We start from the raw sequence: 15,948 nt of genomic DNA on the forward strand, positions 1-15,948 counted from the left end.
TAGCCCTCCCTGGCGGCAGATTTCTGCCCCTAGGAACGGGTACATGAGAAGCCCCCATCTATTTGGGGTGAGGGAAGAGGCCACTGCAAATATTGGCAGAGCAACCCCACCCTCCAAGCCTGGGGCAGTATGTTTTGCCACCCCCTAGGAGCAGATGGCCACACACATGTGCCCATCTGCCCCTAGGGAAGGGCAAAACAAAAATATATATATTTTAACTTGTTTTGGGTTGGGGGCCTACTAGAGCACCAGGATTTTTTGTGTTTGAAAGGGGGGGTGGCTCTCTCCCCCCACCCTAAGTGGATGGGAGCACCTTATATAGCCTACCTTGGGGGCAGATTTCTGCCCCTAGGAAGGGGTACATAGGATGCCCCCATCCATTTGGGGTGAGGGGGAGGCCACTGTAAATATTGGCAGAGCCACCGCGCAAGCCTGGGGCAGTATGTTTCCCCCTCCCAGGGGCAGATGGCCACACACATGTGCCCATCTGCCCCTAGGAAAGGGGCAAAACAAAAATAAAACAAATTGGGTGGATGTGGGGGGCCACTGAACCACCATGGATGTTTTTAGTGGAAAGGGGGGGTGGCCCTCTCCTCCCCACCCAAATGGATGGGGGGCATCTCATGTAGCCCTCCCTGGGGGCAGATTGCTAGCACAATCTGCCCCTACGAAAGAGGCAAAACAAAAACAAAAACAAAAAAATAACTTGTTTTGGGTGGGTGTGGGGGTCACTAAACCACCATAGATATTTTTAGTGGAAAGGGGGGTGCCCACGGGTGTCTTCTTTTCAGAAATGCATGGGGTTCTCTGTTTTCCTTGGTGGCTTCGACACCCTAGGCCCAAATCTGTAGGTTGTCCACATGAGCAAAATCTGCTTTGCCAAAAGGCTTGGGGTTATCAGTCGGTTAGCCTTTTCCCTTTTTTCGCCGAGGTAGGTGCATCCACACATATGAGGTACCATTTGGCCCGGCCCTCGCAGGGGCGCTAGAGGGGCAGCCCACATAGCGGGTTGCCCCTCTGGCCACCCCCCTGGGTCCACATATACCCCACCTACTAGGCATCCCCGAGTCCGACACATCCAGCCGCGGACCTGGGGAGTGCTTATAAGGGGGTGGGCTTGCGATCGCTCTTCCTCCTTGTTTGCTGTACACCCCCCTTCCAGAGGACAGTCAAAGCAGCAACATCACACACCTGGTCCCTCTACTCCCATAACAGGGCTTACTCAGAGGTACAAACAAGATTTCCTCTTTCTTTGACACCCCCATCCTTCCTTTCCAAGAGACACACACACACGTCTCCTTGCCCCACACAAGAAAGTAGCAACTTGCAATTGGTAGAAAAGGCTGCAACTCCTTTATTTGGCAGGAGTCCACTTACAGGTGATCTGTCTCTTAACGAGCTGGCGTCCTAGATGTGGCCCACTGGAAGTAATTTGTATTTCCTCTCTCTTACCATGAGCTCATAGTCAGATGAAAAATCCAGAAATGCAACATACAAAGACATGCTCTTTGCTGCTGCATCCTTACATTTTCTTAGGTTTTCTTTTCTTCTTTTCTCTTGTTTTATACAGTGATATTTGTAATTTAATACGTACTGCTATTTTAATTCTAATTTTGTGAAAAGTCGAGTTCTTTGACTAAACACAATAAATAAATAAATAAATAAAGCAAAGTCCCCGAGATGTCCCCTGTCCCCCCCAGATTTTGTGTGTCTCCTACGCCCCTAAATTAGAGAAGTTTTACCATTACACAAGTAAATCCTCAGAAACACCTAATATATCACAACGCCTGCAACCATTTTTAGGCAAGGCCCCCACTGCTTCTAACACAATTAATTACGGCCGTAGATTTTGACTGAATATATCTGTAATAGATTGAAATGTTTGCAAAGCCCTCTATCCGCTGGAAATTGCCTCTGCTTCTCGTACATACAAGGGAGCACTCGAAGGACCTCATACTAGACTTGGTGGTGCGTAAAGGAGTAAAAGACAGGCCCAGTGCACCCCTTGCTCTCCTGTTGTTATGCAGGTGGAGTTTAAAGGATATACATGTGCGCCACCCCTCCCCACCCAAAACCACTTTGGTTTTTTTGTCAGCATGAGATTTTCATGCTGGCGAAAAACTAAAAACGAATGGCTTAGCAATGAATCCGTCTGTTTTGCTGATTTCCGACCGATGTCACCGGAAACCATTGTTATTGCCGTCTGCCACAAAACGAGTACAAAAGCAAAGTCGCACAGGTGATTTTGCCCGAGTCTACGCTTTCCCTTTGATATTTATTTAAAATTGCATGCGGATTACCCAGCGTTAACGCCTGCGGTGTACTACATGCAGATACATTTAAATAAATAAATAAAATGCAATGTTCACTTATTACAAACGAGCACCAAATAAACAAGGTACAGACTCCAAATGTGACCACTAGATGGCGGCGCATGCCTGCGGGTAATTTACGTGTTTCTTTATAAGCTTATCTTCCATAGGTTCACCTGAAACCAGCCCAACTTGTTGGAGAGGATTCGAGTTTTCGTATGACTTAATCCCCAGGTGTAAACAAATATCTGCAAATGCATCACAGCACAGAGCCTTTTATAGAGTTCCAGTCGGCACCACCCCTTAGAAAACATGAGCAAAGCATGGTGGGAATGCAAATGAGCCCAAATGCAAGCCTTTTGCACAACATTATTTTTCTCAGTGCTACTTCATGCATTGCTTTTTTAACCCTGGCCGTCAGTTCTCAAGGCTGCAGACAGGCGAGTACAGGTGTCCCCCGCATCAGGGATCAGCAAGGCAGTATAGTCTGGAAGCCTCATGGTTGGATCATTGGGGCATGTGTAGCAAACACCGGCACAATTGTAGTGAGTTTAAGGTGGCAAGCATGCAAATCTAGGAACTAGGCAAGGGTGTGGGTGACCCTCTACCGAGAACGAACATGGGTCAAATACCTTGTTCTGTGGAATGTCTTCTTCTCAGGAGGGTCTACAACCAGGCGTAGGCTCACTGCACCCTTCACAGAAGAGAAACATCTGTTTGGATATCCGTCTGGACCCACCCACAAGGGTGTAGAGATGCAGGTGGACACGTCATCCCTAGCTCCCGCCCCCTCACCACCGTTATACTGGAACAGCAGGAGAAGAGCCCTATGTGGGACACCAGGTATCATCCCAATACTGCATCAAGTGTATGAGAGATGATATGCACTCAGACAACCGTATTGAATGTACCCTCGCACTGAGTGGGTGGAAGGATGTCTGCACACACCATTGGACATCATAGAGCTATAAGTGAAATCTGGCAAGAGCAGAGTGACGTCATAGAGGAGAGACAGATTCACTGAAACGATATGCAAATACTCAAAGAATAAAGATGTAACTGAAGTAACACGAGAAACATGTAATCATATATGCAAAAAAGATAAAGGAACTTGCTGATCAATAAATGTATATACGCAAACATGAAAGGTAGATGAGACATATAGAAGCTTGCTGCAGAGGAAAGCATAACATGGCTAGAGTGGCCATGATGGAAAGATGGGCGTCAGACTCGTATTGCAACCATTCAAGCTACCTCAGAGACAGACCAGGGCTGCAGAGTCAGGAGACGCTGGAAAAACAGCTTTGTGTGAGGAATACAGAGGAGTCTATTGGATTGGGATCAAGGATGCTACTTCAAGGAATAATTGCAAAGCACAAGGGGAGTCAAAAAGGATAAGCCATATACGTAACACATAGTTCTCTTAGATTAAGCACAGAAGAAAACTTCTGCAAGAGCCAAGTATTAGACAATAACAGATGTGGGAAACCTGTGTTAGATGGAGAGGCCAAGAAGTGTAATGACACCCAGCAAAATTGAATCAAATAGCAGTAAATAGAAGATCAAGATGGACAAAGTTGTGGTCTCCTCACACGCGATTCAGAAGTTGAAAACAAGGGCTAGTCATTAAGCCCAAATGTAGATAATAGTGTGCCTACACTCCCTTGAATGTCCCAGAACAGAGAGCAGGCTTCAAGGTCAACTACAACAGAGAAACCTTGACTTGGGGCCTGACCGATGAGCGACGATGGACTAATTGGGAAAGTGGGGAGTAGTCTGACGTTGCTTGCGGCACCTGAGTTTCGTTTTACTTATGTACTGCTAACAAGCTGAAAGTCCAAGGTTGGGAAAGCATGGCAACCAATCTGAGGCTCTATGTAGCAACATGCTATACAATGTTGCAGAGACCAAACCACTGCAATTGCTTCTGCTATAATCTGTATTATATGTATTTAGAGGTAGTTTGAGGCGTGCCCACCAGCCAATGATGTTATTAACACTTATTCATACTATAGGTACATATGTTCCCCTAACCAAACCCTCCGTTTAAAACCTTTGTATAATCACATATTGGATGTGAGTGTGTGAATTACTGCCTGTTATCCACCAGATTGCCCTACTTTATTCATGCTGATAATAAAGTATTCTTTGAGTCTGTCCGGTTATTTGGGTCCAAGATCATTATTGGTAATTCCACCTAGCACATGAGACGCTTCGGGGTGCTAGAGCAGAACGGCAGTCTAGCACCAAAGTGCTAGGCAATTCTCCTCTGTACAACCCCAGACATGTGTTTTGGCCTTGTTGGGCATCCTCAGTGAGGTGAATCTGAGCCTCTCTAAAGCACAGTGTGCAAAGGGTCCACGTCGGGATTACCCTGGGTAACTTAGGGCGGAACTCCAAGTTTCACAAATTAAGCATGGGTGTGGGAGCCCCTCTACTGAGAATGAACATGTGTCAAATACCCTGTTCTATGGAATTTCTTGCACTCTGGAAGGTCTACAACCACGTTTTAGCTCACTTCATCCTTCACAGACAGGAAATATCAATTTTGCGTATCAGTCTTATCCCAGCACAAGGGCAGTCCAGCATTGAAATAGTAGCCAATTCTCATCTGAACAAGAGTACCATCAGCAACCCCAGACATGTTGCTTAGCATTCTGGTGCTGGACTGCCCTTGTGGGTGCCACCAGACTGATATGCAAATGTATATTTCTCCTCTGTGAAGGGTGCAGTGAGCTAAAACATGGGGACCCCACCCATTGGAAGACGGCCTTTCCCCACATGCCTCTTCGTTCTTTCTTTACTTTTACATTTGTAAAGCGCACAAAACCCTCAGGCATCAAGGTGCTTAGGGATGGTTTCATTCTTGGTTGGCCCATACTAATCTCTCCCATAGGGATCTCCTCTACCAGCAAGCTGGGTAGTTCAGGAGTCCCATAGGATCCAGGATTTTCTAGTGGTCCTTTTTCCAAGCTTGGATTAGGGACACTGCCAACTACCTCAATAGATGTTGTAGGTAAGACAGGCGGACATTCTAAGTCCCTCTGCCTCTTTTTCTGACTCCCTGGCCTTTGAGTTTCCCCTTTGGCCCAGGCTTTCCCTTAGACCTGGATAGGGAAGCCTGGTTCTGAGACCCGGTGCTTGAAGGACCTGGAGAGTGTCATTCAGGACCTAAGTCTTCAAGACTGATCTCACCCCAAACTCTTCTAGAAACAGTTCTCCTAACATTGACAGATGCCCAGACCATTTCACTACTCACAGCTCTAATGACCGGTGCTACTGCAACATTGGGGGGGCCTACCAACCAACTGAGTATCCCACACAGGAACTCTGGCAAGAACCTGTGGGTTTACCATGGAGGAAGCTACATCAGTAGGACCGGGCCCAGAGTTCCTAACAATAGAGGTACTTACACCTGCTACCTGAACACTAGTTTCAGAAGAAACATGACTAAGTGACAGGATTGGGATGGGAGCAGAAGCTCCAGCACTACTAGGTTCCAAGGAATCAAGACTAACTTCAGATTCTTTAGTTTTGGGGAAGAAATCTAAAGGGAAAGACACCCCTGCAAACGTCTCTTCACCTGAGGAAAAGCCAGACTTGCAGAGTGGACCCCCAAGGTCTTACCCTTACATTTGGGGTCCCCTGACCCACTGGGTCTTGAAATAGGGAGGCTCAGAGAAATCACCCCAATGCTTGGGAGGATTAGTCCTACTACCCTGACCTTACTCCTGGGGCTTCCCCTTTTTAAAGTTTGTGTGGGCCTTCGTGAACAAAATTGTATCTGTTGCCCCACCCTCTTTCTCCTTCTGCTTCTTTCCCTCCTCCTGCTTACTAGAAGTGGGCCTGTTCTTATGGGACACTAAATGCAATAGGTCAGCAGCAATGGCTTACTGATAGGGACCGTTTTTCCAATTTAGGGCTTCATAAAACTGTATCTAAGGCAGTACAAAGCTCCACTCTTAGTATAAGGCTGTACCACCTGAGAACATTTGGTAGCGTAGGCAGAGCAGCCAGGCTTATTTTAGGAGGGAGAGAGGGCTGTAGGAAAGTACAAAGAACTTACAGCATACATGTGGTTCAAAAGAATCACTTACACCCAGAAGTACTGTAAAAATTAAGGTTTATTTTAAATACAAGTAGGCCAAGAGATTTCTTGGGGGAAGTAAGTACTGTGTCATAAATCACAAACACAATATAAAAAGCTGTGCCAGTGCTTATGGTATGCAAACCAATGCATACACCTAATTTAGAAGAACAATCAGTAATTCAAGGCAAGTCAAACCTAGTCTAACACCTTTAGAAGAACAAAGACCTATTCATGAGGAGTAAAACTACATTAGTTACTTTTAGATTACTTTAAGTAATCCAAGGGCAGTAGACCCTACTGGTCATAACCTTCAGTGTTTTTCAGTTACCAGAATAAAACAGTTATACCACATTGTTTCAGGTGTACACCTTGCAACCTATGTAGCTTATTATGCTTGAAGAATGGATCCAGTTACATTTAGATTACTTTTCAGAATAGTAGATTACAATTCCAAGATCAGCAATAACTTGGGAATTACTTTTCAGAGCGACAATAAGCACTTCTTGGGTAAGAAGTACATCTATCTGATATACATATATATTTATATATATATATTTGTGAAAGTGTGTTCGTATGTTCAGGGTTGGCTCCAGCCCCATAACAGTTGGTTGGCTGAAATTATGGCCCACGGTCAGCATACCAGTCTGGGGCGTACTGGCGATAGTGAAATCTGAAAACCCCACTCATTCGCCCTGCACAGGGGTGGAGTGGGGACCGGCCTTGTGCCATCAGTATAGGCGATTTCAGGAGATTGACGATTTTGCAACTTTTCCCATAATAGGAGGTTAGGACAGAAGGTCATCATACCAGTCTGGGGTGTGCTGGCGATAGTGAAATCTGACAGAAATTTAAGAAAATCCCACAAATCAGCTTCCTTCCCTTACCGCTCAGAGTGAGCCGACCTAGATGTATGTATTATCCTCACCCACTCAGCCCCTAAAAAGAGGATTATTGTAGCTCACGTAAAACTTGATAGTGAAATCTGACCAACCCACCAATTCGCCCTGCACAGGGGTGGAGCGGGGTCCGGCCCTGTGCTATCAGTAAAGGTGATTTCAGGAGATTGATGATTTTGAGATTTTTCAAAAGTAGGAAGTTATGACACAATAAAACATACACTATGCTATAGCAGACCCCCACGTGCTTGTCAGTTACAGACCCGAGCAACGCCTGGTGGTAGCGCAAGTTTAGAATAACTTTAAGTTATACAAGATGAGTAAAACCTATTTGGCCATTAACTGTTACAGTTATGCCGATGTTGCTTTTCAGATATGGTGGAACATAGACTAAGGTATGCAATAACTCCATACACTATTTAAGAAATGCACTAATGCAGTTCAAGGTAAACAAAACCACAGTAAAGACTATTTTAGAAATGCTCTAAAGCATACTAGGGTAAGCACAAACCAATGATACACTTTTATAATGGCACATAGCTATTCACATGAGTCAGACCCAGTTGGTGAACTTTTACAATTATACTTTTACAGATATAATCAAGTGAAGACAACTATATTACTTTTTAGAAGAGAGGCATACAATCCACTGACAAGTAAGGTAACCTTATATATGTTTTAGAATGGCAGAACACATCCACAGGTAAGTAAGAACGTTTGTAACTCATCCTATTAGAGAGATACAGTTACCAAACCAACTCATACAAGTAAGTACTTGTTCTGTTTCAAGGCAAAGGCCCAAACCTTGTACGTCCTTCCCTATTCTTGGAGCATGAGTGTTCTCAGTGGCAGAAGGGGGACACTAGTGGTCTAGTGGCCAACTTTAGGCAGGTCAGGATAGCACAGGATGTAAAAAGTCAGAGTTCCAGAGGATATCTCTACCAACAAGTAAGCACAGACTATAGGATTACCAGAAACTGTCCAGGGACTTCATAGAAGGCCCCTTAGATAGGTTCTATTGTTAGGCATGGGTGAGCGGTATGGCTGAACTCCCAAACACACGACTCACCCACAAGACTACATGGGATTCACACAAGACTTAAGGTAAGTATTATCCAAACCAACACATTACCTCAGCAGAGAAGAAGAGCTTGGAGTCGCAGGCCTTCAGGATGCAGCAGCAGAAGAGCCGGTCTGTGGATTCTTGGTTGGTGTGACTGAAGAATGGACACTGGGAAGGAACTTGCAGCAGCAGTTGACAGAAGAGGCTACCAACAAAGGATTGTTCAAGGCTTCTAACAGTTCTGTAGTTTTGGCACCCTTTATTTACCGCTGATCGGGTTCTCCTCTCTAATCTGGTCCAGCACTCTGGTGAGGGGACTTCTAGGGCTCGAATCTTGCTTCTGGAGGACCATGAGCAGACCAGCAAAGTTTCAACGAGAATCAGACTTCGGAAGACGGTGCACTGCACACAGGCTCAAGGTCCCCTGGTATTGTAATCTCAAGATTAGTGATTCTCACCAGCCTCTAGGAGTCGTCCTTTTCGGGACTCCCAGGTGGCAAGGAAGGAAAGATCATATCAGGCTCCCGATACACAGTAGGCTTTCCAGTCGCTGGAAACAGTTACAGACGATGTTTCTTCATCTTCTTCTTCAGATTTAGCTCCGGTGGTCGGCTATCTCTTCAGCTTCCACAATAGGAACTTTATACTGGAACCCAGCCAATCAACAGGCAAGCAACATTAAAACCTGGAGGAGTGGCTGTCCTTTCAGAACTGCCAACCTCCCAGTTGGAACTGGTTCTAGGCAGGCATGCCAGAAGACAAAGGGCTGAAAGAGCTGCGAACTCCTCCCCCATTTCCTGTCTTCTCAGACACTCTGGAGCCTCGGTGGGAAACACAAAAGGTTCCTGCCAAAGACAAAACTTCAACCAGCATCTCCCCCACATAGGATGGCAGAGAAAGACTGAAGAAGGAACAAGCAGACTTAAAATGGTGAAAAAAGAAGGAGCCCAGCATTCTAGCAGAATGGTGACCACCCCCTGTCCATTATCAAGGCTGATTTGACAGCTTGCAAGTAATATTGACTAAAATTCACTAAAGTAGATTCCCGGCCACCAGTCATTAAAGTTATCTTGTCTTTGTAACAGAAATGCTACCAGGTAAGTGAGAAAGGGGATATATTGTATCTCTCCAGCACTCCACATAAGGTGGGGTCTGCTGGCTCACTATATGAAATGTAAAGGGGATGCAAATCCCACTTTACTCTTGGGAACAGTAGTTCACCCAAGATATAGTAATAAAAATGTAGAAGGGACACCCAAACGCATCCCAGCAACACTGCGCTTAAGATGCTGTGGGCTGCCGTGGGAAAATACAGCATGCCCAAAAGATACAGGGAACTATATAAACCACACACACTATGGAGAGACATAAAACGCCACCCATTAAAAGAGTAAAAGAAAGTGGAAGAGGGGAAAAAGATTCCCACTCACCCAGAAACAAGGACAAATAATTACCAGGTTCAGCACAGTGTTCTGGGGATGACACTGGGGAGGGAGATGTATCATAATAATGGACATCCCTAACACTATTAGAATTTTACTCCTTAGCGTCAACCAATTGTTGCTTGAGCTCTGGGGAACAAGAGGCAAAAATGTACTCAAGCATGACCAAGTGGATCGCGCCCTCAAAGGTGGTTACCAGATAACCCTCAACCCAGCCACACACGTTTTTAAAGGAATCTGCAACAAAAGTAACCTAAGTCATACTTTCTTTTTTCTTGAACTCTCTAAATCTCCTCAAGTATTGGACAGGAGTCTTTCCAGACTTTAAGATGAGAGTTTGCTTAAGTTTTCCTCTCAGCTTTTGCCATTTCCATATTGGCACTGCAGACAGAATGGGCAGTCTGCTGAGCAACCATGCAATTCTATCAGCATCGCTCATTCTTTGCACTTCACAGGCATACTGAAAAGTCACAAGCCAATCAGTGATGTCATTCTTCCCATAGACATTGAGCAGATCTTTTGGGATACCTTGGCTGTCAGGAGGACGCTGAACCATCTCCAGATCCTTTGGAAGAACCACGTGAAGCCTGTAACCTGGCAAGCTCCACCTGCCTCTCAATTCTCTCAAAGTCCAGTCTTGCTAAGTTGAACTGCGTTCCGATCAGATTCCAAAATACAAGCAAAAGGTTTGGGGTCCATAAAGATGGAGGGGAAAGGTGCTAAAAATAGAAATCATTCCCATCAATACCCTTTCCTGTTGTTTTTCAAACTGTTTGTTCTGTCTATTTATAACCATATGCAGTTTATAAATGATTGGTAAATAATATATGTTTAATGCACAATCTTGTAAACATAGTCCTGTACACAACTGCACAAAGAAGCAGCCATTGGAGCCATAATGAGCATTACAAAATAAAATCAGTAAATAAATATTTCTCACCTAAAGTGAAAAATAGGATCTGCCTATCAATGAATGAAGTTAAACAAATATATATCTAGACCGATTGCAGGAGAGAGATGTTTTTCCAAAGAAAAATGGGTGCCATTTTTCCCACTCTCTAATTTTAACCCTTTGGTGTAAAACTCATTATGAACTAAGCCATACTCTCTTTTGATGTTCAGCATTTGCATAGTCACTGCCACCATTTTATCTAACCGCCAATTTGATTTCCCTCTGCTCTAAACAGAAACAGAATCAATGAGACCACAGAGACTCTGACCCAGTTGGAGGTTGAGCTGACCGAGGTGCAGGATGAAAACTTTGGCGCTAACTATGAGCTGACCGCGCTGGAGAGAGATGCGCGAGCGCTCAACACGTCTGCCAAGGAGCTCTCCCACCAACTCGACGTGCTGAAAAACTCCAACTTCCTGGGTAAGCCGCTCAAAGGGTAAAACGTATGCTGAAGTGGGGCAAAGAGAGAAGCTAAAAAGTCCATGTTTTATGGAATTAGAAGTTTAAGGAATGGCAAGGTTCTTCCGTTGTGTGCTAGAAGGTGTGACAGAAAGGTCTGACAACGATTAGGATGGCTGGACTTTATACAGGATCAATGCGGAAGAGGGGCAGGATCAAAAGTCACAGCCATTGGGGTGCATGGAATTATATGAACACAGACTGGGTCCAGTAAATTATGCAAACTAAAATCCTGACAATGACTGGTCTAAAGTCCATCCTATGTCACAATGAGGCCCAGTGTTCTCCTCCAGCAAAGTCCCCAACACTAGATTTCATGCAGGATGCAGTCTTGTGTGCATGTCTGAAATCCCAAAATAAGAACAGACCAAAAAGCACTAAGCTTACTTGATATGATATGATAGGTTATTTATAACGCGCTTAATACCCAGAGGTTTCTAAGCGCGGATCTGGGGATCGAACCTGTGTTGCTTTGCGTCGTCTTGCTTCCAAGGCGAGCACGTTGCCCCTGAGCTATCCTCACAAGACTTAAAACCAAGCAATTAACTGTGGCAACAAAACCGAACTAAAACTCGAGAAAATACACAAGGGTAAAAGATATATTTATTCATGCATTTATTTTATTTGTATATCGCGTGACAAGAACCCGGAGCCATAGTTGCGCTTAGACAAAGACATACGACAAAAAACAGGAAAACGGATACCAAATCAGATCAGAGAGCAATAAGACTGGGTCTAGGAGAACAGAGCAGTATGCATTTGAGAACAGAAGACACTGTCCCCATGTCTCTCTTCTAATGAAGGATGGATTTGGCCAGGGAGCTAAGGAAGGTTAGACACACCGGGACAGAAACAGGTCCTGGATGTTTGTGGGCGTCTTAAGTTAGGACTTCCCTGTGGGCTATGCAACTGCTAGCCGCCATGTTTGGACTCATTCGTTCAACTAGTATCTGGTGCGTCTTGTGAGCCCAACTAGGACACACCCCGGTGCCCTGGCCCAGAATATATTGCACACGCAGATAAATAAATCACTGTGATAGGATTGCACCCATTTGTGTGTTCTTTCCTCTTGGTGCAGGGCCGCTCCATATTAGATGACGTGACTAAGGGCCTGGAACTTTTGGTTCCCTGGGCGTGTTACACAACAACTACTTTCAGCCCAAGCCAGGCATCATGGGAGTCATCAAAAAAATCTGGAGAGCCACAGGTTGTGGGCCCGTAAATGTCTACCACCCCCCCATAGATTTGTATGTATTGAATTCATAAAGCAATGTACATAATAAACGGTACAATTATTAAAAATGGACATTAATTACATACACTTAAAAGGTTACATGAAAGAAGAAAGACAATGCTCTTGAAGATGAAATTGACAAGCAGAAAAATAAAGCAAAGGAAAACTAGATTGATCCAGAAGCCTCCAGTTCTTAGGAGTGAGAAAGAGCAGAAATGAGAACTGAGCAAAGGGAGGTTTAGGGACAATGAGGAGAAAATGAGTCTGGGAGCAAAGACAACACAATGGTCTTTATTTCGGGATAATGGTGGAAAGATAAGGGGGCATGATCATGGACACACTTAAAGACAATGCAGAGGAAATGAAAAGGAAGTTTAGTTTAGTTTAGTTTATTATTTGTATAGCGCCGCCTGGCCCTGGGGCATACAGGCGCTTGGCATGGATACAAATTTGCAAAAATAGTACAAACAGGGTCAGTAAATAGAAATTACAGGTAGTAAAGAGATTATCTAAACAATTACTAGTAGTATAGACATTATAAAGTATTTACATGGTTTGTAGTTGTACATATTGTGCAGGCAGTATATGGGCATTCGCAAAGGTTGTTGAGAGCATTGTTGTTGCGTTACGGTTCAGCAATACATACAGGAGGTTGCACAGTATAAAATATATACATTTGTGTGGCTAAGTAGTTAGTAATAGGTTGGCGTTTTAGGCTTCTTTAGTATCAAAAGGAAGACAAGAAAGAGAAGCACAAGAAGAAACACGAGGCGCAAGATCAACAAGAACATGTATATCAGAATTATAAATTTAGCTAAGAGGTGCAAAATGACAGGTGGGAAGACGAATCAGGAGCAAAGATCCGTAGTCAAGGCGAGGGAATATAGAAGACATGATTTCCCTCCTCTTGATGCTAGCTGGCATGTAGCCCATAGGTACAGACTGTTCAACCTTAGGAAGTCTTCCTACCCCCTAGAGGCCCCCTGGCCCTCTAGCATTGACACCCTTCCCAAATTACAAGGCACTGGTGAAACGCAGGGGGAAAAGGGACCGAGTGAAACCCCAGGGAAAAGATTCCATTTTGGGGGCATAGCTCCTGGGATGATTAAGATCTCTGTGTGTAATACGAAGAGTTGACTTTGTTTTCTGGAGTCCTAGAAAAGATGCTGTAAAATGTACAGTCTGTTAATGTGTGACTGTAACATTTTCTTAACACAGGCTTAAGGGGTTTTACTATGAACCACTTGCAGAGGATGAGCTACTGGAGCTCTTTAAGAAATAATGGGCTAAGAACCTGTGCCACTCCTGTGTGCTCCCTTAGCTCCACATAATGCTTGTTTGCTGATAAATCTCCACTGTTCTGCCTTGGTATAGGATTGGTCTGCTTTGTACATATGGGAGGAGATTGCACCTTTGAAAAAAGGGTCCCTGTCTTTAGTCCCCTTCACCCTACTACCCATGACATCAAAAGGTCAGGTAAAACAAATGTATTTTGTATCCTGTTCTAGGAGCTTATGACAGCATCCGCCAGTCTCATGCTAAGTCCCGCGAGGCAGAACGTCAAGCCAACGCCTCCACCCTGGATGTGCCAAGTGCCGTGGGGGACTCGGCCAACACACGCGGGAAGGCCAACGTGATGATAGGAAAGAAACGGGATGACTTCAACAAGAAGAATGCGGCCAACCGCCGGGCGCTGGTGGATCTGTCAGCCAAGGCAGACATGCTGGACATGAAGAAGATCAATGAGAAGGTGAGGATATGTGTGATCATTCAACGCTCGGGCTAACATATCCATGTCTGTCAATTGCAGAGGTCCACCAATAACTGGAAATACCGAAATGAGTTCATGGGGATACTTCATATCCAGAAAGGTCCATGTCCTGAGGTCTTGATCACTAGAAGCACTGAAACCCTCACTTAGACCTGAGTGGCAGCAAATCTGGTCATTTCAAATGGGATTTCTTTACCTTCTTGCCCATATCAGTGAGTCCCTTATGAGAAGGTACATCACTTTTTACCACCATCACACAAATCAGATGCATTGCTCATGCACCCAGCATCAATAAAAAAGTACTTCATGTGTACGTGATAATTACACAAGATTTACCGCCCTTTTAAAATAGTCTTGGCAAAGAACCTTAAATAATTGTGTATTTCCCCACTACATACTAATTATAATAGGATTTTGCAGAGCTAAATTAGGTATCACACTTAAGGAAAATAAACAGTGTATTGTCCTATTACCATCATGAAAGCTTGGTGGCTAATGTAATATATTATCCCAATCACTCACTGGTAATCTTTGTTACTCCAGTTATCATTGTTTACTCTTAAAAGGTGAGTACTGTGACAGAATCACATTTCACCTACAACCTCCCCAGACAGCAGAAGCCAGGCTCCAATTGATTTATGATGAAATTCAGAAGCTGCTAGGTCTACGTGCCATCAAATGGTCATAGAGTCAATGGTCGTCCCCGATCATGCTGGTGAGCACACCAGATGGCAGCTAGCGTTTCTGTGTTGACCTTAAGAAAGCCAATAATCCCTCATTTCAAAGCATACAAATGAGAAAATCAAGAAAATAAAAGACTCCACTTACATCTCTATGCTAGCTTTCATCAGGGGATACTGGCACGTTACCTTAACCATAGAAGGCAAAGAGATAATAGTGTTCGACAACCAAGAATGAGTGTTACACTTAACAATGCACCGTTTTGGAGCCCCAAACAACTTACAGCTACATATGGATCACTGGCAGTGACCGCATCAAGAATAAACAGTACAGCACTGGCATATATATATATATATGGCAAAGAACCTAAAATAACGTTAGATATACACAGGCCATAGATGGGTGGGGCTTAGGGTGAGTGGACAATTGTGAACTTTAGGGGTAAATGTTTAAATGGGTGAAGTGCATTTGCATTAGTCCATTTGCATCTATTTTTTAAAAATGGGATCAGCCACCGTATTTCCCCTTTTTTTCTACATTACCCCTTCACCCTTCCTAAACCTACCCTAAAGAGCACAATTGATATTAATGTGCATTTGCATTTTTAATCTTGAAAACAGGTAACAATCCTTCACATACCATGCTTTTTTGACACCAATATAATTTTTTATGTATATCTGTTTTGCTTGTTCCTTGAAAAAGGAGCTAAAGCGGTGTAAATGCACCGATTCAAATCCATACCGAAGTATAACTATTATGGCAATTTTTTAGTGTTGGAGTCGGGTGTTCAGGGTCTAACTCTTTGGCTGGAAACAGCTTTATCACCTCACCCTGTTTTGCTAAAAATAGCGTGACTTATGACTACCATGATATTTCTCATCTGCTGGCACTCAGAGAACATTTTTTGCAGACCGCTCGGTGGTTTCCTAACTTAGTTTGGGTTATATACCCCATCCGCAGATGCCAACATAAGAAGGTGACATTTCACGCTTGATACTTGTCCTAACGTTAGTCCATGTACTTATGATGCATATCTAGTTTCACATGA

The 15,948-nt window shown here is 44.2% G+C and overlaps 1 protein-coding gene across 2 annotated transcripts in view; it reads left to right on the forward strand.

Moving 5' to 3' along the window:
* The window catches only part of LOC138566226 (laminin subunit beta-2-like), a 594,957-nt gene that overhangs the window by 479,796 nt on the left and 99,213 nt on the right, over nucleotides 1–15,948 (forward strand). For both annotated transcript variants that reach the window (XM_069643287.1, XM_069643286.1), the window contains 2 exons: nucleotides 10,991–11,175; nucleotides 13,957–14,198. In XM_069643287.1, coding sequence (XP_069499388.1) covers nucleotides 10,991–11,175; nucleotides 13,957–14,198 — 427 coding nt within the window. The remainder of the gene's footprint in view (nucleotides 1–10,990; nucleotides 11,176–13,956; nucleotides 14,199–15,948) is intronic.

This window comes from Ambystoma mexicanum, chromosome 2p (assembly GCF_040938575.1).
Source record: "Ambystoma mexicanum isolate Mex_15411 chromosome 2p, UKY_AmexF1_1, whole genome shotgun sequence".
NCBI lineage: Eukaryota > Metazoa > Chordata > Amphibia > Caudata > Ambystomatidae > Ambystoma > Ambystoma mexicanum.